This window comes from Dysidea avara, chromosome 6 (assembly GCF_963678975.1).
Source record: "Dysidea avara chromosome 6, odDysAvar1.4, whole genome shotgun sequence".
NCBI lineage: Eukaryota > Metazoa > Porifera > Demospongiae > Dictyoceratida > Dysideidae > Dysidea > Dysidea avara.
In genome coordinates, this window is record NC_089277.1 from 14852271 (window position 1) to 14874553 (window position 22283).

A 22283-nucleotide genomic window follows, 5' to 3' on the forward strand; every position below is an offset into this window, starting at 1 on the left:
CAAAGCATTAAGTGATCATGAAACTTGAGATGTGGTTATAATCACTACTGCTGTATCTACTGGTGGTATAAATTTAAAAAAATGATTTTTTTTATTTCAGCAAATAAAGCAGAAAAAGTAGGACATGCTCATGCAATTAGCTGCAACCAATTGCAAAATTCCATGACTGGACCTGGGCATCGTTGATCCTGCAGCCATCCAATTTAGAGTCTGCAAGGCAGTCATGTTTGTCCTTGTTAATTTCAAGTATATATGAACCCTAGAGAATGACTTTATTATCTCAAAGAACCCCATTCGGAACCAATGGACACTGTTTTATTAATTTAATGTTTAAGAGTACTGTATATATACTCATAGTTGTGTACCTTATTGCACTATACAACACTGCATAATACGTAGTTTGCAAATAGTTAAATAGTACATAATTATATAGACATCCAATAAAATTAGCTATATACGTAAATTAAGGAGTGCAGTGTATTAGTCAGTTTTCTTGTAGCTGTCAAGTGTATTTATCCAATCAATGTATTCATTAAGACATTCCATTAACTTTTCCTCATTAACTCCTAAACTAGCCAGACTTTTGTTGAAGTTAGGATCATAGCTAGCCCGATGCTTTGTACGATCATGTGTGGTGTTTTGTGTTCTAGTAGCATTAGACACCACATCATCTGGTATTGGAATGTTACAAAATGAGTAAATACATTGAAGAGTAGCACTCAAGTTGTTCACATACATGGTGAATGGAATAACCAGCTTGTTATCTGCAGGCTCTTTGTAAAACATCATTTCTTGTTTGCAATAAGGAACTTGTGTATGAATTGCATAGTCACGAGCAACCCTCCAAGTCATAGGGAACAAGCCATGGACCACTCTATATGGTCCATTTGTTGAAACTACTTTTAGTAGGTTAATAAAACTACAGATGCGTTCCACTGGGTGTCGTACAATCATGAAGAATCTAGCCTTAGGGTACTTTTCTTCTAATATCCTTGCAACCAATAGAAAGTGTCCTTTAATAATCATTCGCTGATTGGGACCACCACGGCAGTACATAACTTTTTTCAGTACACAATCTGTGAATGGTACAAAACTCTTTCGAAAGTCTTCATCTATTGGTTCATTGAGTGTAGCATATGAAAATCCCCATTTCATGAAAGAGTAGCCTAAATACCACGAAAACACACTGAAATGCCAAGATTGCACTAAACCATCCCAAGTATCACTTCTATTCAGCTTGAATTCATGGCGCTTTGAAGCTTCTCCACGAAAAAGGCTTAAGGCAAGGAAATGTTCTTGCTTCATTCCTAATCCTTTTAAAGCTGGCACAACTAACTTCCATACCCAAATATAAGGAAGTATTGATTCAGCTACTATTGGAGTAATAAAGTTTTCACTATCATTTTCTAGATAATGGCATATCTGAGTAGATGCAGTACGTGGTGCTGAAATCATGAACACTGGCTCATCAATATTCACCTTGTGGTATGAAGGATATACCAACTCATCTATATACCAGCACACTCCATTTATAGGTACGTTAACTAGTGCGTTGAAAAAAATTAGGAACAGTAACACTCGATTTGTAAATGGTATATTTTCTTTTGGCTTGCCTTCTGTGAACGCAGCAATAAAAAACTTGCAGAATCTGGACCAACCTGGTATTGTAGGGGGTAATCCCCATATGAGGATACCTAATAAGAACAGTGGTAGACAAGGTAATGATACAACAAGGCACAGTAAATTGGCAAAACATTTAAATATAATGTGAAGAAGTGCCGCCTTAAATTCTGGCTTTTGGTGATCATCTGCAAGATCAACATCTTCGATTAAATTTTCCATAGCATGCCTGCATAGAAAAGACAAAAAGCTAACTTGACTATTGTTGACTATTAAGCAGTAAACAACAGTACTTAAGGTAAAGCACATGACTATTTGCATGTGTACACATTGTTTAAGCATTTCAATAACATGAAACACAAGCATGAAAATTTGAGTGTGCCTATCACTTGACCCATTCACTCATATGTACATGCATATAAATGTGACCTTCTCAGCATAAACCCGACTTGTTCGCACAAGCATACGTATTGAGAAAATCAAAATTTGAAAAAAAATCATAAAATTATGCATGCTACAAAGAAAAATACACAAGTTTTAATCGGGTCATCTACTTGGAGAAGACAAACTGCAACAACACTGATGAGAAATTAACAAGCTGGAGTAAAAGGTTTTCTCCTAAAGAAGTGTTGTATAAGTTGCTTTAATAAGTAGAGATGGGTAATAAGTAGAGATGGGTTGGAGTCCATTCAACTTATGCTGATTTTCAGTGAAAACAACATACAGAAATATGTACCTAAATAAATACACAATACAACAGCTAGAGTTAAAATACAAATACTTAACAAAAGATGACAAAGCGATAGCCTTCACAACATCTGAAGACAAACTGTTCCATAAAATTGTCCCGAAACTATTTTTACCAATTTGAAAGTTAGTGGCAACCATAGTAAAAATGAAAAATCTTTGAAAACTTTGTTAATGAAATTTTTGTTTTGTTTCTGTAGCTCCAATGGTGTACGTGTCATGTGTGTTTGTTTATGATGCGATAAACATAAGCAAGATTCTTCAACTAAACTGTCTTCATACCCATATGTGTAAGTGACTACATGCAGGGGCTAACACTATACCTTGGTTGATGTGCTAATCCATGGTGACCATTCTAAGCCAAATTGCAACATTGTAGACTAATGCATAATACAAACAGAAGTTATGGCTGCAAATGTAAGCATCTGTATAGTTCATTTTCAGTATAGTTGCTATACAACGATTATTTTGCTCTTCCTATTGTTTATGCACCTATCAATGTTAAGCCCCACTACCCCCCTCCCGGGCTTACTAAGGGATTAGTGGGGGATTTTTGCCGATTTGATCAGAAATTTTGCCCCACTAGTGGGGCATTTGACCGTTCGAAATTTTAGGCGTTTGCTTTAGCTTGCGAGCTATGAGAATTGATCTGTTTCCTAAAGTTCATTCCAGCGATACTACATGGAGATTTGACCACTAGTTGTTCCCCAGTGGGTGGAGAATTTGATTTTTCAAAAAGTCAAATCCCCACCATTTCCCCCACTACGCCCGGGAGGGGGGAGGTGGGGGATAACATTGATAGGTGCATTAGCACTATAATTCCAAAACTACTCATCACAGAAAGCTAAAACTTTGGTGTTCCATTCTTTGGACACTGCAGATAATGCTGAAAAAGTTTAAAAATTTGGAAGGTGTGTGTGCGTAAGTCAGATTTTTTGCTGAGACAGTCACAGATGCTAAATATATATATATATATATATATGCTAAAAGTACAGTGTAGTTAAGTTTGTATTCTGAATTGTGCCTCCATACTCTTATTGTATTGGTTCTAAAAAAATTCTCTAATAGAAAAGCAGGAGTCCATATAAACAGCTACTTGTGGTGCATGCTCAAGGGCTCCTGTGAAAACTTCACATTGTGTTACATAATCATGATTATATAAGAAGATGGTGATCTGACAATGATGATAATGCACTTAAGTTATGCCTTTTGGTGATCACTGCATCGTATTATAATCAGTTATTTTGTCAGCCAGTTGAGTGTTCAAAATGTACAACTCTTGGTGTATGCCTCAGTTTTAGGTGAATTGCTGTCTGCATATCCTGCTATGTATCTCAATAAACAGCAAAACAAGTACATGCAAGAAGTAGCAATGTATGGCACAAAAATAATGTATGCTAAATTTAGTGAAGGTCACTACTAGTGTCATAATACTCACTATTTTTGTGTAGTGACGTTCACTACTAATTTTTTAGTGAACGTCACTATATTGTGTAGTGATCCCACTACTACACTCACTATTATGTAGTGAGGGTCACTACAAAAGAGTAGGGAACGTCACTACAAAAGTAGTGAGGGTCACTACAAAAGGTAGGGAACGTCACTACAAATGTAGTGAACGTCACTACACAAAAATAGTGAGAATTGTGGCAGAAATTAGTAGTGACCTTCACTAGTTTGTTTTACTGTACACCTTTGCTCCACACATGTCTACAGAGACAGTATTTCATTCCCAAAACGTGAGCATGCATGGCTCCTGAAAAGAAAGAAGTAGGCCTGCTGCAGGACTCATACAATAACAATCAGTTAGTGAATGTGGCTCCATGTACAATAAGCCTGCAGATGCCACATGCCTACGGACCGCAATACACCTACTGATAAATACATGGAGATGGCTCCAAGTAAAAAATGTCCGCAGAAAGTAACACATTATCGTGGGCGTCTCTTAGGCTGCAGTAGGACTTGACTATGATTCATTATTACTGTAACACTTCCACATTATTAACTTATTAATTAATTTCACACATGATCCAATCCAGGTCAGACCTATAAAGTGAATCAGATCTGGACGATCCGGACAAAACGTGTCAGATACACATGTAATGCTGTGTCACAAATTTACCGTGCATATGCAAGCACACATCAATCCTTAAACCAGTTTGCACAGAATTGCATTGGTCAACCCACATGTGGCATACTGTAACGAATTGTACACTGATACAGCAGACTACTTTAGTATAAGGTGCACACACATGCAGCTAAAGAAGAAAGAGTTCTATTACGTAAATGTAGTGACACAATGGAATAATGGAAATGGGCTGTCCGCTTGTATGCCATATTTAATTGTTATTTGGAGAATTTTGAAGCTCTAATCAATTAGTACTTATTACTAAATATTATTATTACCATACACATACTTATACATACCATGTAATACTCTTTTAGAGTCTGCAATTATTATTTAATAAGTATAAGGAAAATATATTTGAATAGGGATCATAGAAATAAAACAAGGAAAGTCATCTATACCTGCAGCTATACTAGTGGACATTTTATCCCTACTTCAGTCAGGGCTATACTCTGTAGTATATAGCTGCACAAGTAAATGACTTCCATCGTTTCATTACATTTATATGATCCCTATACTCAAGTATAAAACTTCTCACACTTGTAACATACTCCTTATATGGCATTGGTATATACCAGTAGAGCACTTATACTAGAATGTGTGGGGTATTGATGGCAATCACTCTAATAATAGCTTAATAACACATTAGGTGCTGCATATGACATGTAGCTAGTTGATGTGCTTCCAAATAAGGACAGTATAGTTGGCCATCAGTTTATTGAATGATCATATTTGTAAATAAAGTTACAGTGCAGCGCAAGGACCGCCCATACAGAAGCCATTGCACAATAGTATAAAAGTTCGGCTTCATATTACAGATGATCACTTTTTACAATGATGAACTCTGCTGCAATTTTGATACTTGTTGTTAGTGTTATAGGAATAGATGGAGAGTGTCAAACTAATGGTGGACCTATCGAAAGCTGCTGTTGTCTTGGCTATCACAATACCCATTTCAATGTGAAGGTTTCAGGGGTCTATACTATTGCTAACTTTAATGGAGTAAAGTGTTCCAACACTAGAGTATACTGTGATACTACCTCAGGAGGAGGAGGATGGTTGGTTATTCAGAGGAGACAAGATGGAAGTGTTGACTTTAACAGAGACTGGGTAAATTATGAAGATGGATTTGGTAGACTAAATGGAGAATTTTGGTTTGGATTACGTGGAATGCATACTATGACCAATCAAGGGAAGTGGGAGCTACGTATTGACTATACATTTATTAATGGATCAATAGGTTATCTATCATATAATAACTTTAGAGTAGGACCAGCCACTGAACAGTATCCATTAACCATATCAGGATTTGATGGAGTTACTACTGATCCATTCAGTACACACCCACTCAATGGCATGAAGTTTACAACTAGAGATAGGGATAATGATAACTGGAGTGGAATATATAACTGTGCTGTACATGAACGAGAAGGTACATCCCATGGATGGTGGTATAATGCGTGTGCTGACATTCGTATTAACCATGAGTACAAAAACAAGTATGCTGTCAGACTCAATGGACAGAGTATTCCTCTACAGTTTGTAGAAATGAAGATTAGGCCAAAAAATTGCCTTGTGTATTAACTTGATATTTGACAATGAGCGTGTGTATGTGCGTGCATGCAAACATTTTTAACTATGTGTAATTGTGGTTGGTTAGAAACTTCAGTTGAATAGAATTTGATTTGATTACAGTATTGCATAGAGGTACACAATAAATTACAATCAGTGGTATTGGGGGTACAGTACTGAAGGTCCGCTAGCTCTGGAAAAAAAATTACTTACAATACTTAAATTACTTACTTAGAAATATTTAAGGTCAGAAAGTATTGGAGCATCTACTGCATTGGTACTATCATGTCTGAAGTAATAGATAAAAAATGTGTCCATAAAAATTCCATATTCTAGTCTGTTTACCCTTGATAGACAGAGATAAATCATTTGGAGAAAATCATTATTACCTCTTGTGGAAAACCTAGTAGCTCCATTAACAAAGGTGATGATGTAGAAGGAGGAGAGGGATAGTGGAGTGACGTCAGCATAAAAATATTTTCGTTAAGTTCAAAGGTAGACATTAAGGGTAGCAAATTAAAATTTTTGAGTCAGACTAATTGGAGCTATAGCTAATTGTTTAAAATAAATATTGTTGCATCCAATATTCTTGATAAGGTTTAAAGGTCTCCAAGAGTATGTAACTTGTGATCTCAACAAAGATACATATAGGCACAATGTTCCAATTCTGTCACTGTTTGGTACTGATACCAGTTAAAGCTGTAACAAAGCACCCATATAGGCCTTAGGAATTATAACTATTTTTTAGTGCTGATCCCAAGGCGGGTTTGGTGATATTATAATGCTGAAGTCCTTATATATACTATATTTGTTACAATCTTCTGTATTTGGTATTTTGGTCAGGACCTTTGCATTTTAATGCTAAGATGAAATCTCTTCTTAGGACTAAACACATATTCTACCAGATAAGTAACTCTTAAACCACTTCCACAATTTGTCTTGGATACCCCAACATAAAGTAACCCATTATGGGAAATGCTGTCACATGCTTCTACTTTAGTGTAAGTTGCCAATTATTGGCATCGTTTCGTATAGCGATTGTAATTTGTAATTCTTCACTGGAATGATGTATGCACTTCCAGTTTGAACTATTTAATGGAGCAGTCTTTAGTCTCTTATCACACAAAATTTTAATTATCTCACATGAGTGACCATCGTGTTATAAGTGAAATCGCAAAATATATAGTGCACCAATTATCAGCATGAGGTATGTATTATCAGCACTCTGTACCTCAGTGATCAGCAGACTTGGCAAATTTGTGAGGCCAGCCATTCAAGAGATATTCACGTTAGACCCAACAACATACAGGTTTCCAATACAAAGTTATTTTATGTAACTTCCTATATTTCGTAGTCTGTATAATTTACAAGTGTCAATAGCTGGTACCTGCCAATAATTGGCGACACTATACGTATATAAATAAGATGACGTCAATTTGCTTGTCAAATTTGCTAAAAGCTTGTGTTTGGGAACACTCTAAAGGCACATCCTACTACCCCCTCCTGGGGAATAGTTGGGGATTCGATCTGATTAAATTTTGAACTCAAAAATCATGAGGAATTCAACCATCTTAGTGTTCAGGGGTGTCAGAGTAAAAATGAAAGTGGTAAGGCTCAGTCCTAGTCTAGGGGGTCAGAGAAAAAAGGGAAAAATTTCCCCAGGAAAATTTCACATTTTGAATGCTATTTTGGAGGCAATTTTGGGCTGAAATACTGACTGTATGTGTTCAAGGTGCTAGCTACCTAACAAGTAAAAACTGGACACTGATCAAAAAGCACCTCCATAATACTGTTCAATAAATCTTAAACAATTAAGATATAAACTGTATAAAATTTCACTGAGCCAAAAAGTGGTGAGGTGAGACTCTGGTCTCACTGGTCGCACCTACTGTGACACCATTGTTAGTGTGTGCTCAACTTTACAGGCTATGCACCTCCTAAAAGAATCCCAAAGTACACCGGGTAAGGATTTGATGCTCATTTCCCACAGGTCGGGAATTAGAATTATGAAAACATCAAATCCTCACCTTTCTCCCATTGTTGCCCGGAGGTGGGGGATATATAATATTGTTAAGTGCATTATGCCTAACCAATATCGTTAAACTGTTATGGAGGTTTTTTTGGTATTTTTGGGTAAGAAATCCCAAACTTCCATGATCTCTACTTTTCAGTAGTACTAGGGTGTACGCATGTTTGGTGAATGCATAGCAATTGAAGGGACAATTTAATCATAATTTATAGCAATCTTTTATTGCATGTTTACTTATGCACCTATCAAAGTGCTGCCCCACCTACCCCCCCAAGCGGGAAAACGAGAGGACTAGACAAAAATTTAGGCCCCAGGTGTGGGAGTTAGGCAATGCATGAAACAAAGGTTGAGATTTCTAATGGAGAAAGGAAGGGATTACAGACCTACAATTTTCCCCAGTGTGTAGAAGAATTAGACTAACTTAGAATTTGGTCATACTGGATACTACATCCACCTATGGTTTGATCAAATCCCCTCCTTACCCGCATGGGAGTAGGTGGGGCAATACTTTGATAGATGCATTATTCAGCACGGGTGTTTTCGGCTCTGGTTCTTTAAGAGTACGCGGGTGCTACTGAGCCGGGCAGGCCGTAGAGGATGGGAATCTACACTGATTTTCACTCGGATTTTCATGCGGCAAACACTGACTTGAATGGAAGTGCCTAACCGCTTACAACACTACAGCAAGTACACCTTTCACTGAAAAAAACGTACCTTGATATTTAATCGCTATCAATCCTCAAACCAGATTTTGTCAACGCATCCGTAGGGTCAACGCCGTCCCTGGTTGTAGACGCTAGTACTAGTAGACGCTTCAATATTGATAATTATATACACGCTTATAAGCGCCATCCGAGCTGTTGTGGCTCCGAGTGGTTCTTCGCTTCCATAGCTGAAATAGGAAATAGACTCAATAATCAGAAGTTGAGTTTACACAGAGAGTTCTGAGCATTACGTGGTAGACCTATATGGACAGTGGGCGGGCGCCAGTTCTGCGCTACAAGGTTTCAACGTATCACAGCAACCGTGACTCAGGCCGGGGCTCAAGAGCTTTCAGTGAGTAGGTCTTCTCAGGCCTTCCAACTACCGTAAATATGACGGATAACAATCGCAATTTAACCACTGGTAGCAGTTTTGGATCTCACGTAAAACCAGAGCAGACTGAGAGAGTTGTACTGACGTCGTACTGAGCGAGCCGCTATACTGAGTAGTAGCTACTCAGTGACTGAGCTATTTAAGGGTAAGGTAGTTTATTCAATGCTTGAAAGGTTATTGATGAATCGAAAGTGTTAGCTACGGTACATAGAATGTAGCTACTGTAACTAACTGCATGCACTAACTGGCTCAGGCCGCTATTTATATCTGGCGCTGGCTAGATCATAGATCAGTTGTACTCGAATATCTATGGCTAGATCTATGGTGAATGAATACAGATTTCTATGTTGCAATAGCTACATTTATTAGACTCAACAGTACCGAATGGGGCCGGTGTATATCTTCAAACAGGCTGTAGGACCAGGTATTGTCAATGTAAAACCTTCAGTTAATAGCTAAATAAATACAATGCGTTGGTGTCGAAGTTTAATTCTGCTATATCTAATGCTTTACTTTCACCTGATCACTATTACAAGTTTTACAATACATGTAGGTATAGCATTGCAGAATCAGAGTGATCTCTATAGTGATGGCTAGCCCAAACATTATATCAGTGCATGTATTCAGTTGTGTAGGCACATACTTCAGAAATGTACAGTTATGTATGTAGTTGATTTATTATGTAAATAGCTAACTGTTTGTGTGTGTGTGTGTGTGTGTGCGTGCATGGCAGTGCGTTTCATGTGTGTGTTACTTATCTCAACATCGTAGCAAATTAATTTTGACTACATAGCTATGTCATTCTAGCTATATGTGTGATCTTACATCAATTCTGAATTGTTGTATATTCATAGCATAATCATAATTTGTGCTGTAGCTACACACACACATACGCGCGTACACACACATGCACACACACACACATACACGCGCGTGCGCACGCGCACACACACATACCGGAAAACAAATGCATGCATGCACACACTACACATACATACATATACGCACATGCACAGACACTCAAGACCAATACCACAAGTGAAAACTGTGATGGCAAAACCTTTGGCACTACACACACAAACAGAAAGCATCCTACATTTGCATGGCTATGCATGCATACACACACAAACACACACACACACGCAAATGCACCTGTACTGTACATGTCATGTAGCTTAGTTGTATTTCTATATAGCCTCTGCTACACAGTGAAGACAACAAACAAAATAATGACAGATATAGAGTCCCTTATAACAAATGATATTGCATACTTTACTGCACTGGACTCTACTGCAAAGCCAAACTACAAGAAGTTTACCCTTCCTGATATTAGGTAATAACATGTGAGCCACTTTAATGCAACAGACATTGTATATTCTTTAATTTAGTGTTCACAGTGTTGTCAACTATCACCTCAAGGATCAAGGGGAGCTATCATTTAAATATGTGTACCAAGATGTATTAGGTAGTTCATTTATGTACATGCATAAACAACACAGTATGTAAACTTAGCAATAATTTTCATGACAAAAAAAAAAGACGTGATATTCAGTATGCAATGCGTTTATACTAAAACTGACTAGCTAAATTTGTTCTGCTAAAATATTTTTGATGACATACTGATGTATATCATCTTATAAATCTACATGCTAAAGCTATAGTATAATGTTGTTTTCAATTCTTGCCCATAGGGAAGCACTATTTCTCACTGTTCTGTGGCTTACATTATGAACTGCTGAATTTCCTCAAAGAAGTACGTATATAAATAGGTTACAATAAGTTCAATAATGTATGTGCAATTGTGCACCCATGTATGTACAGCTCACTGTAGGACCATAAAAATGTACATGTGACTGTAAGGATTTTTTCCTAATACATAGAATGCCAAAAGTGTCAAGTCAGCACTTGGTAGCAGATAGTTGTCTTCTGTTTATAGACTTGTAACCAGATCTGTATATGTGGCAAAGATGATGACATGCTTGTGTATAACTGTGTAGTTTTCATTGCCTATGATAGCCTGTGTACTTATGATTTTTGTATTACATAGTATAGTACATCTGTATTATAGGATAAACACATATGCATATACCAACATTCATATATATATCTACCAGTGTCGCATGTAGTATTATACTGCTACAGTGAAACTGAAATCATTGGTGAAATCATGGAACCCAAAATACTTCATTCTTTCATGAATATGAAAGGTTTCAGTACTAAACTGTTTAACAGGTCTGGTTCCATGCATTTTTGTATCTGAATTAGGATAGGTAGCACCAAAACATCTTTTATTACAGCATTGCAAAAAGGTTTCACTATAGCTAGTTATTGGGAATCTGAAACTCTTCTTGGAGCATTTCTGGATTCCGAACTACAATAATTTGGCACCACACACATTAATATTGTGTGTACTTTTACTAGATTGAGAAATATGAAGCTACAAAAATGGAACACAACAGGAAAGCATTCAGTCAAAAGATATTTGATAGATACATGATGCCTGACTTGCTGAGCAATGAAAGTGTGAGGCATATATGTCACAAATACACAATTTTATTGTGAGCTGGACAAAATCACAAAAGCTTTAGCTATTTTGTGAAAGTTTAGTTGCACCTATTAAAAGTAGGTGATAAGCTAACAGAGTAAGATACTGATCATGAGTTCTAATCTTTTGATCTACTTAATCGTTACAACATACTTATGATGGATGTATGCATAGATTTATTTATTTACTACAGATATTTCCAAAAGAACTCACTGATTACATTGTTGAGACATTTCGGAATGGCTCATACCCTGTCAATGTTTTTCAGGTCAAAAATAATTGTATCCCAGCCTTATCCTACGTGTATACTATATCTTCAGAATGTTAAGAAAGATATTGTATCGATGCTAGAAGGATCAAAATTCAGAGAGTTCCTTAAAAGGTACAGATTGTGGTATATGTATTAATAATGTAATCTGCATACATATAATTATGCAGTTTCATAATTTAAAATATGGCCATAAAATTTGATGTGTGTAACCATGTAGAAGTGAACATCTTATAGCGTGAAGCTTATACATTAAGCTAACATGTATACATGCATGCACTGTAAATTTAGTAGACATTCTTATTATGAGTAATGACAATTCGAAACGGAACACTATCAATATTTTAAGTCAGTTTTGTCTCTGCAATATGAAAATTGTATAAACCATTTATAGTTGATGATAATGGGAATCTTATATATATCAACAAACCATATAGTAGGAAGGTTTGGTGAATTTGGCAAGTGAGCGATGTTTTGCAAAACTAAAACCTGCCAAATCTTTCATCCAATAGAAAACTATAATTAGCTATTAACAGATTCCCCAAACCTTGTCACACCAAAACCCTATCGTGGAAAATTCACCAAAGTTTATTGCTATAAGGTAGACCCTGAAGTGTTGTACACAGTAAGTCCTTAAAATAATGTATTTATCAGTTTACAATAAACTTCAGTTATACTATTCTCTTGGGCATTTGTTGCTGTAAAGTTTCTCATACTTGTAAGAATAAAGAGGACGTGCATCCTTAAACTTTACGTGTACATGTTACTTATATATATATATGTATACAGTTCATTGTTATGTGGAAACTTTGTCAGGATTAATGTTTTACATGTGTATAGCCCAGCATTTGCTAGATACTGCCAATGGAAACACATTGAACTGAATTTGCCACATTGTGTAAGCTCGTTTCACAGTCAGTCGTATATATTTGTAATTAATTTATCCTTAAGATGGATATTGAAGATTTTTACATGTTGAGATTGATAGGGAGGGGAGGCTTTAGTGAGGTGCACGCATGCAGAAAGGATGACACAGGAAAACTGTAAGCAATTATGGAACCCCTAAAGTCAACACAATTATTGATGATTTCTTTTCTTTTTATGGCACAAAGGTTTGCAGTAAAGTGTCTGGACAAAAGACGCATTAAGATGAAGAGAGGAGAAAGCATGGCTTTGAATGAACGTGATATTCTTTCTCGTCTAAGCAATCCATTTATTGTTAACATGCACTACTGTTTCCAAGCATCAACTGTTGTGTACTATGTGCTTGACTTACTGAATGGTAACATCTATACAGTGTACTGAATGGTATATTTAAAGTGCTTGACAGGTGGTGACTTGCATTATCACCTCAAAAAACATGGCGTGTTTAGTGAGGATGATGCAAGGTTCTACATGTGTGAAATTATTCTTGGACTAGAGTATTTACACAGTAACAACATTGTTCATCGTGATCTGAAGGTATGCTTCATAGCGATGAATGTATAAGAGTTCCATTATACTATTAATACTCTCTATAGCCTTCTAATACTCTCCTGGATGACAATGGTCATGTAAAAATTTCTGATTTTGGTCTGGCCTGTAATTATTTAGTAGCAAAGCCATCACAAAAAGTGTAAGTTACATATGTCAGCACCATAGTCATTCTTACTGTAGTAATTGTACTGTGATAGTGGCACTAAGGGTTACATGGCTCCAGAAGTTGTGAAAAAGGAAGAATACACTTTTACAGCTGATTGGTATTCATTTGGCTGCCTGTGCTGTCGACTGATTGGAAAGTCAGTTGTACTACCAAGTGTAAACATTAATAACATTGTACATCTCTACTGTAGGGATATCGATGGACTGACCAAAAGTGATCAGCAATCATCAGATGGGGTTAGCATATACAAATAAGTTCACTCATATACCCATGATTTGTATGGGTGTAAAATCTGTAATATGCGTATGAAAATTATCCCATTTAGTGTATGTATATTACAAATGTGCATGTCTATTTACATACATATTCATCTGTTATTCCGTTCAAAATTATAATCATCTATTAATGTTAATTAGGCTTCCAATAATGTGTCACCAGCTATGATGCAAGTGTTGAGAGGTCTCTTGACAGAACATCCTAATGTGCGATTAGGATGTCGTGGGAAAGGGTATGACATTGAAATGAAATACACCTTTTTATTATTTCATTATTGTAGAGCCAGTGAACTGAAGGAATGTTCATTGTTTCATGGCACTGACTGGGATGACGCAGCTGATAAGAAGGTAGCTACGTATACATACTAAGCATTATTAGATCGCATTTATATTGTTAAAACTTTTCTAGTTAAAACCACCACTAATTCCTGATAAACTGGAGCTGTGCAATGTTAAAGCTCAGGGTTTTGAAGAAGGTGCTCTGAAAGATGTTAAAGTACATATTATACAACTTATGCAACTATGTAATAGCTAATGCATGCATGCATTTACTTTAGCTTACTGATGAGGATGAGATGTTGTATGAAAATTTTGGCAGAGTAGTTGGTAACCACTGGCAAACTGAGATAATTGGTATGTGGGAGCTATGGCTGAAACAGATATCAATTTTGCTATCTGAATATCCTGAATTATACCTTTCCGGTTATCCTACAGATGGTGACATCATCACTTGCTATAAAAAATGGTATATTTCATCATGAATGTGCTTTTTTACTACTTTAGAATAGAAATAAACATCCAAATAAAAATTAATCTATAGCAATATTAAACTGTGAATTAAGCCTATTTATCAAGGAAAGTTCAACCTAGTAAACTATTCTGATGGGAATCAAACTTCCATCCAGATAGTAAAGTGTTATCTGCATATCTGGATAATACGGATATCTGTTTCACCCCTAGTGAAAGCCTTAGCTACATTAATAATGTGATATTTTACAGACACCGTGTTTGAAGTAGTTAATAATGCCCAAGACAAGCTGGAAGCAAAGGAAAGGAACAAATTGATCAAGGCCCATGTTGGTATGAATGATTTATAAATCACATTCAACATGAATCATGGTGGTTCATTACATAGACTACTATTCTCCTGCACTCGTAGACAGCAAATGTATTCTCCAAGGTGTTGGACAAAAGCTTTCTACCACAGTTGGTGTGCATCACTTTCACAAGAAATATTTTAGGCTTTACGCTGATCATCTTGAATGGGCAGATAACTACTTGGTATAGTAGTATCTACATAGCAAGTTATTTCTGAAGGGAAAGTACTTCATGAATAACAACATTAATAATGTTTGCATTGTATAATTAGTCAAGGGGCATATATAGCCAGTACCCAGGACAACCATGCCCTATATTACAATCAAGATTAAGGTACTCTAATAGAGCAGTACAGTATAACCTCAGTTATCCGAACCCCAATGTGTCTCAGGCAATGGTAAACGTTTTTAGGTAAGTGAATAGTTTGAGTAACTGAAGCCCATACATTTATATACAGAGCTTTGTTTAAATGCTCTAATAGAACATACACCTGTACTTAAAATACTCTAATAGAACAGTCATTTCCAATTTTTGATAAACAAGGGTCGGATAACTGAGGGTCTACTGTAACCCTAATACAGCAGTCCAGCAAGATTACAATTGTGTAGTATTCCGATATAACTTCTCTCGGATTCAATTCCAGAGGGTCTAATTTTCAAAAGTTTTCCTTGAAGAAGGGCATGTTACAGACCTTCGTACATTGGCATGCTTTGTATGCTATAACATTGTTCACATACTAGTGTGCTTTGCAAAACACATGAACTGTACTAAAGTATATTATACCTTCCCTTAACATAAATATCATATTGTGCATGGTTCTGGTATCACAAATAGTTTTACTATGCCACTGATTTACTAGTCATACAAATATGTTGTATGCCTTACTATTTTTAAAAATTTATCCTCAACTTTCAATTCAGTTGGTTTGTTTTTTCAAGAGACAAGCTGGCAACTTACAAATAATCACCTGCATAGTTTATGCAGACTATTGATAGCAATAGAGTTGATTTTTAAGCTTGATGCGTATATAGCTCTATTTCAGATAGCTCTATTTCAGATAATGGTTTATACAAAATATTCTGTGTATTTTCTATATGTAGCAATTGTGTAGTAAATCTGCTGAAGCTATGATAGTATTTGACGGGCCACTACTCATCAGAGAAGTAGAAGCCAAAAACGCCAAACATATTCACATATTGAGGGTAGGCGAACGTGAAGCATATCAGCTAAAATTTGAGGTACAAAATTTTTGATCATCGCACAAATAGATCAGTCCCCAATATAAAATACAGCATAATGAAAGTCTTTTTTTTGCAGGCTACAATTGATCATATGGTTTGGCTCAGTCTGCTACGGGAGACATCTCAAGTTTACTCAAGTGCTCTGCCTGACTCTGGGATACTTCAGTCACATAACTCCAATTTTATTTCTCAAAGAAGACACCACGTACCCCATTGCTCCAGTCTACCAGATAGTCTCTAACAGTTAGCATTCATATTATAAGTTTGCTACGTCTTTGTACAGCACACAATAAGAATCACTGTTCCATATTTCTATGGATTATATTGCACATAAAAGTTGCCAGTGTTTTTACACAGGTAAATGATAAACGGGCTGAATTAAAGGTGCTAGTCTTTTGCAAAGTAAAAACATTATAAAAGGCTCTTGATCAGTGCAGATTAAAGATTTCATTGTGGAACAAACCAAAAATTTCACCCATTATGCTCCTGGGTGCTTCATGTAGTATCAAATCAGTGTTTAATGTATAACCTTTAACCCTAGTATTAAGTTCTTAGTTACCTGACTATTGACAATAATATTGTCAGAGTCTCCTGGAATTCTGAACAACGTCACAGAGTTCCGTCTACTATCTTCTCTCTCACCAATCACCTCTTAACACATATCTTAACTTACTACAACATTAAAATTAAACATTTTATTATTTACATTTTTTTCTCTCCACCACATAAGTAGCATTATTGAAGACATGGACAGTAGTCTCTTGGATGTGTCTGCAGATATCATCGGTGAGACCCCCAAGAAGAAGCCTATGTCCCCGAAGTCATTTGCCAAGGACGTTGTTGAACGCCTGGCAATAGTAACACCATCAGGTAGAGTCGATGCCGCCGAATTCTTAAGTTCCATATATTTTATATTATTACTGCACTGGCTGTTCCAGTGCCTAAAACTTTAATTTAACACTACCCACTTCTCAAGTATCTAACTGACTCCTCTATGTTTATGGCTAGGTATCAGTGGTGAAGTATATTTGGGAAGGGGAGCTCCATTCAGGGTCATAGACTGATGCTATAGCTATATAGAGAGGAATAATGTAGATATGTAGACAGCCAAGACATGTACAATAGTCCGTGCTGGCCATGGTGTGTCTCTTTATATAACCAGTGTAGGCAAACCTCTAGGAATAGTGATGTGACCCACAGGAAGGAAAGGGATTACAGATGCCCTACACAATGCTAGTTTCACTGGGTGGCAATGATGAAGCTTTTGCTTTTTTGTATAGGAAGACCAACTACATTAACGCTAGCTGTAATCAGTAAATGTTTTAAAGTGTTGCAATTTACACTGTCATGACTTAATAACAAGATAATTGTACGAGGTATGAATTTCTGAGTGTAGCTATTAGGGGAATTATTGCATGTATTAAAACATTAAATATTTTGTCTCACTAGTCAAACCATCGGTGCAATAGCTGATAGATGCAGGCCTAGGTGTATACATATCAATCCACATCAAATCTCTGATGACAAAAAACAATATCTGCAAATTTTAGTTGTGACAACCACTGCACATGGCCGCAGCACTTGTTATGCATGAATCAGTATTAGTCCTTCCCATTAAAGAACTTTGTAATGTTGACATTACACTCTAATGCTCACCCTCAGTCGCATACCATATACAGAGCAAAACTTTCTGGAAAAATTATGAATTGAAGCTTAACTTCTACTGGAAAGCTTTTTTTTTTTAGGAATGATTTTTTGCCAAATTTTAAAGTTTTCATCACAATTCTGTAGTATCCAAACAGGCACATACATACATACAGTTTGTGTGCACTAAGAATTGCTCGAGTCTTACAAACTTAGGAAATTTATGCTGGAGACTATAATGGCTGCTTTGCACATAATTATTGTAACCTGTTATATCATAGGTAAATTACCAGGCCTGCAATGTTATGCAATGCATTGCAATAAATGTATTGATATAATTATTCATCAGACATATTGTATTAGACATTGCACCCCTATACCATAAATGCAGCTGAGTTTGGGTCTTGTGGAAATCATCACCACTTAACATCTGTGTCAAAACAAAGCTACTGATGCATACCTCTGCTTCAATTAAACACGGATCAGTATAGCTAACCCATTCCATCCCCAATTACTTTTTTCAAGTCAGTGGGTCAACAGTTCTGACCCACTTTCAACCCTGTTAAGACTACCATAGCTACTTGATGATAATTCCATGCAGTAAAGTATGTGCTGACATCCAACTAAAATATATATGCATAATATAAAATTTACATGGTTCCAAATTCATCAAGACATGATTACATATACATATAACACATTAACAGATACTTTAATTTACACAACTTTAATATTGTGTATACACATGATGTATGTAATACATCATAGTATGTATAGCTCCAGTTGTTCCACAAGGATGCCTTCATTTGAATATTCTTCATCAGTACACATGTTCACTTCCACATCATCCATAGTAGCTGCATCCAACTCCCTATAGAACCATGGTAGGTTGGGGTCATCACAACAAGTGTTACCGGTAGGACAATCAAGTCCATCCCATAAAGGATCTGACAAACAATAAACGTCATTGCCATGTCCTCCACTGTTAGTACATGATTCACAGAAATAGTTTGATCCGACAAATAAAGTCGGTCTTGCACCAGAATTAGTAGCACATGGACACCTGGATCCTAGTCCTGCAACAAATGACCAAATGTGTTGACATGGATCACCATGAGTTATGGATACTCCATCAATAGTTAGCTGTGTACTGGCAAAAAATGCATCGGGTGATCCTTTCGGGTAACCTCTAGTCATTCCACAAACTTTCTGATAACTTATTCCTTTAGATGAGAATATTATGGGATAACATCCAGCATTGTCACTTGGTGATCTACAAAAACTGATACCATCTTGTGAGCTCTTGTTCCATCCAGTTGGACATTCATCTCCTCTAGTAATATTAACACTAGCAATTCTAGTCCATCCACCAATATTACCACATACTACTCGTTGCTCCATATCACAATATACATGACGAGGAGGATTAACAAGCCAATAATATCCTGTCCTGTTGTGAGTTTGTGGATTGAGGTCATAGATCTCCTTACAAGACTCTCCAGGATAGAAAGGAGTACCAAACTGATAAGTATCACATTGTTCAGTAGCAGTTACTAACTTGTTAGTACAGCACAATAATATCACTAGTGCTAACATTCTATCATATGTTCTCAAGTTGTCTAGAGAACTGGCTTTAGTATTCTTTGCATCTTACAGTGATGTCATTTCACAAGCCACAAGTAACATAAGTTATAGTGTAGGCAGTCAGCTGTGAGGAGTAGTAACATGCAACATTGAAACTATGTTGTGCCCAGAAACATTAAACTTGGTAATTTTGTCAGGTGTAGCTACCACAAACAAATTAACAGCTCATCAGCACACAAGCACTGTCAAGTACATAATTATGGCAAAGGTTGAAATCATTTTGTGTGTTAAGATTAAAATGGTCACTACTATTATTTGATGCATGTAACTACATAATAATTATATATAGCTACAAATTTTAAAGTATTTAGCCACACCCTCAAAGCAAGGTCTCAAGTTAGTATTATACAGTTATAACTGAATCCTTCAAGATACCATTCACAAGCATATATATACATGAGATTTTGACCTCTACAATACAAATACTGGGCGAAACGTTCCATGTCCGCTTGTAGGTAATGAGTATAAAATGACCATGAAATTTGTCATTTCAGCCACATTTCATACTTAGAACATTAGTAGATTTCAGTAAAGTTTCATACAGAGGATAGAGAAAGATTTACTGCACCTAGAATGGTGCTGGAAATGAGGCAGTGAAGAAATGTACATTTTAACACTGTGAAATGCATACAGGATGTAAAAAATCCTGTAGCTGAAATCAACATTTTCTATATTGTGCATCTGCTTTATACTGCGCTAGTAATATAGCTAGCAATGTCTCGCTCCTGTGTTGTATTTACTACCCACAATACGTATTTCATTAATAAGTAAAAAAGCACATCATTTGTACAGTAACTATAATTTTCAGTTCACAAATTGAAGTTCTTGACACCCTCAGGATTCTTTTTTTCTGAGGGATGTTACGTCACTAAAATTAATGTAGATTGGCTCTTTTACTTCTGTCCGTTGAGTGCAGCTTTCTTCTCCTAATCTGTTTCATCAATAGTTATATATAGTTCTTATAGGTAGCATCTGTAAAAATGTTGTTACAATAAAAATATTGCTATGGCAATTTTTTTCTGTGACAAACCTTGAATTAATGTATACTATTCCTTGTACAGTGTCACTCATAGCTTTCACAAGATCCAGCCATGATCACAGGTTTCTCCACTGCCTAACTTCAATAGACCACAAAATACTGATTTCCAAGAACTATAGCAGAACTTACTATGTGATTTCATCTACAGTACTACCACAAGACATCTTCATCAGCAGTCCAAGTTTTGAAAGCATCAGTAACTACTTTGTAACTTCCTTTGACAACTTTACGTAGCTAGGTGATGTTGATGGCAGATCCCACTGCCATGCAATGATAGATAACAAATTAATAATGAATCATGAATTAGCCACATCTTCTTACCTCACAATTGCTACAAATGCAGCTCTTCCCAGGGGCGGATCCAGGAGTTGGCAAGGGGAGGGGCACAACAGGCTAAGTTGTAAGTGGTTGGGGAGAGCCAGATTCTCTATTTCAGTGCTGCTTTTTTGAAGCAGTAAAATAATCACCCTTTAGTAGTATCTGACTGTTTATTTTTGCCATTTTGTCCTTTTCAGATGGTTGTGAAGTCTTAAAAGGTGTTTTAAAAGGCTCTGAATGTCATAAACAACTGCAACACGGTAATTCTTTTTAGAGGCGCTTAGTACTTACGAAGGTGCTGCGTAAAATTTTCACAGTTAGTTTGATTTTGGTTCGCTTTGGTTTCAGGTGAATTTGTAGTAAAATGTGCATATTTTCATGAGTTCCTTGGCCTGGCATAAAGTTAGTAGCTATTTTAATCAAAAACGTGTCTGACACAAGGGGAGGGATGGAAGGGAGGGCATTTGCCCCAAATGCCTCATCCTGGATCCGCCATTGCTTCCTATATGTCTTTCTGCAAAGTTCCCTATGTCAGGGTAGCTTGCACTTGCAGTCATCTATAAAGTAGACTTAACCAATTCACTGTGAGGTGGTTGTACTATAGAGATGATGAGTGCTTGTGAAATGCACCCAGTTGTCTCTCGACCCAGGGGGTGTTATCCTCTACTCCTTTTGCAAGCAAGCAACATGCGATTTTGTAGCCGCCAAATGCGTGTAGCACTGTAGCTAGCTACTGTAGCAAAGGTATACAATTGTGGCGTCGCCGGAAAAGGATGGAAGAGGCGATATCTATGAACGATCATAAATGCTGTGACAGTCTTTATAGCTATACCTGCAGGTAAGTCTGCCATAGAGCACAAGCACTGTTCTAGTTCTGGATGACAACAAGCTGCATCATTGCTAGAGCCTCGTTATTAACTGCGACTAGAACAATCGGAAGAAACATGCAGCGAAGGTGATTGCAGGGCCGCCCACGGGGGGGGGGGGGGGGGGCAACTGGGGCATTTTTCCCCGGGCCCCAGCCTGAAAGGGGCCCCAGGAAGGGCTCCCTGAATACTTGTTTAAAAGATCGATATATCCTAATAGAGCAGTCAGATCTAAATACTCTAATAGAGCAGTCATAGTATTCTTCAGAGGAGCAGTATAGCAAGCTTATAGATAAGGAGATATGGTTGGTGATGGGTAGTTATTGTCATTGCCAGCAGGTTGTGACCTTTTTTTTTTTTTTTTTTTTTTGGTCTTCACCTTACAACTTGGGTCAAGGGCCCCACTTTAACTCTTTGCCCTGGGCCCCTTAATTTCTCTGGGCGGCCCTGGGTGATTGTGTGCAATCTGTGCATGCATGCATGCTGTTGGTATATATATACGAGCATGATAG

At 36.8% G+C, this 22283-nt stretch overlaps 2 protein-coding genes and 1 long non-coding RNA gene across 6 annotated transcripts; 1 reads left to right on the plus strand and 2 right to left on the minus strand.

Annotated features, from left to right (window-relative positions):
• Nucleotides 1-302: 302 nt before the first annotated feature.
• On the minus strand, nt 303-9019 carry LOC136257897 (uncharacterized). Of its 3 annotated transcripts, XM_066051219.1 has the most exons (3): nt 8811-8970; nt 1480-1849; nt 303-1422 (listed from the first exon to the last, which is right to left on the minus strand). In XM_066051219.1, exons 2-3 carry the CDS (start codon nt 1840-1842, stop codon nt 481-483), a joined length of 1305 nt encoding a protein of 434 aa, XP_065907291.1. In that variant the 5' UTR covers nt 1843-1849; nt 8811-8970; the 3' UTR covers nt 303-480. The 3 variants fall into 3 exon arrangements, 2 of the variants coding, with proteins under 2 accessions (XP_065907291.1, XP_065907290.1); XR_010702291.1 differs by having other exon boundaries at nt 303-1694; nt 8811-9019; XM_066051218.1 differs by having other exon boundaries at nt 303-1849.
• Nucleotides 8984-16690, plus strand: LOC136257896 (beta-adrenergic receptor kinase 1-like). The gene is made up of 22 exons (XM_066051217.1): nt 8984-9336; nt 10387-10524; nt 10580-10656; nt 10883-10944; nt 11613-11714; nt 11930-12004; nt 12057-12118; nt 12845-12902; nt 12956-13047; nt 13117-13286; nt 13335-13465; nt 13525-13619; nt 13678-13782; nt 13837-13882; nt 14063-14154; nt 14203-14269; nt 14331-14417; nt 14479-14554; nt 14921-15001; nt 15057-15202; nt 16120-16257; nt 16337-16690. The coding sequence occupies exons 2-22, from the start codon at nt 10421-10423 to the stop codon at nt 16499-16501; spliced, it is 2031 nt and encodes a 676-aa protein (XP_065907289.1). The 5' UTR covers nt 8984-9336; nt 10387-10420; the 3' UTR covers nt 16502-16690.
• A 3603-nt stretch (nt 16691-20293) lies between these two features.
• LOC136257879 (uncharacterized) lies at nt 20294-21867 on the minus strand. 2 transcript variants are annotated; one of them, XR_010702249.1, is made up of 5 exons: nt 21738-21867; nt 20909-21694; nt 20717-20847; nt 20579-20666; nt 20294-20520 (listed from the first exon to the last, which is right to left on the minus strand). It is a non-coding gene; the product is annotated as an uncharacterized lncRNA (long non-coding RNA). The 2 variants fall into 2 exon arrangements; XR_010702248.1 differs by having other exon boundaries at nt 20579-20847.
• Between the last annotated feature and the right edge of the window lie 416 nt (nt 21868-22283).

Coding starts and splice junctions, on each gene's coding strand:
- LOC136257897 (XM_066051218.1), bottom strand. CDS start 1,842: ATGGAAAATTTAATCGAAGATGTTGATCTTGCAGATGATCACCAAAAG.
- LOC136257896 (XM_066051217.1), top strand. CDS start 10,421: ATGACAGATATAGAGTCCCTTATAACAAATGATATTGCATACTTTACT. Junction 10,525..10,579: donor TTTACCCTTCCTGATATTAG/GTAATAACATGT, acceptor TCTTTAATTTAG/TGTTCACAGTGTTGTCAACT. Junction 12,005..12,056: donor ACCCTGTCAATGTTTTTCAG/GTCAAAAATAAT, acceptor CTATATCTTCAG/AATGTTAAGAAAGATATTGT.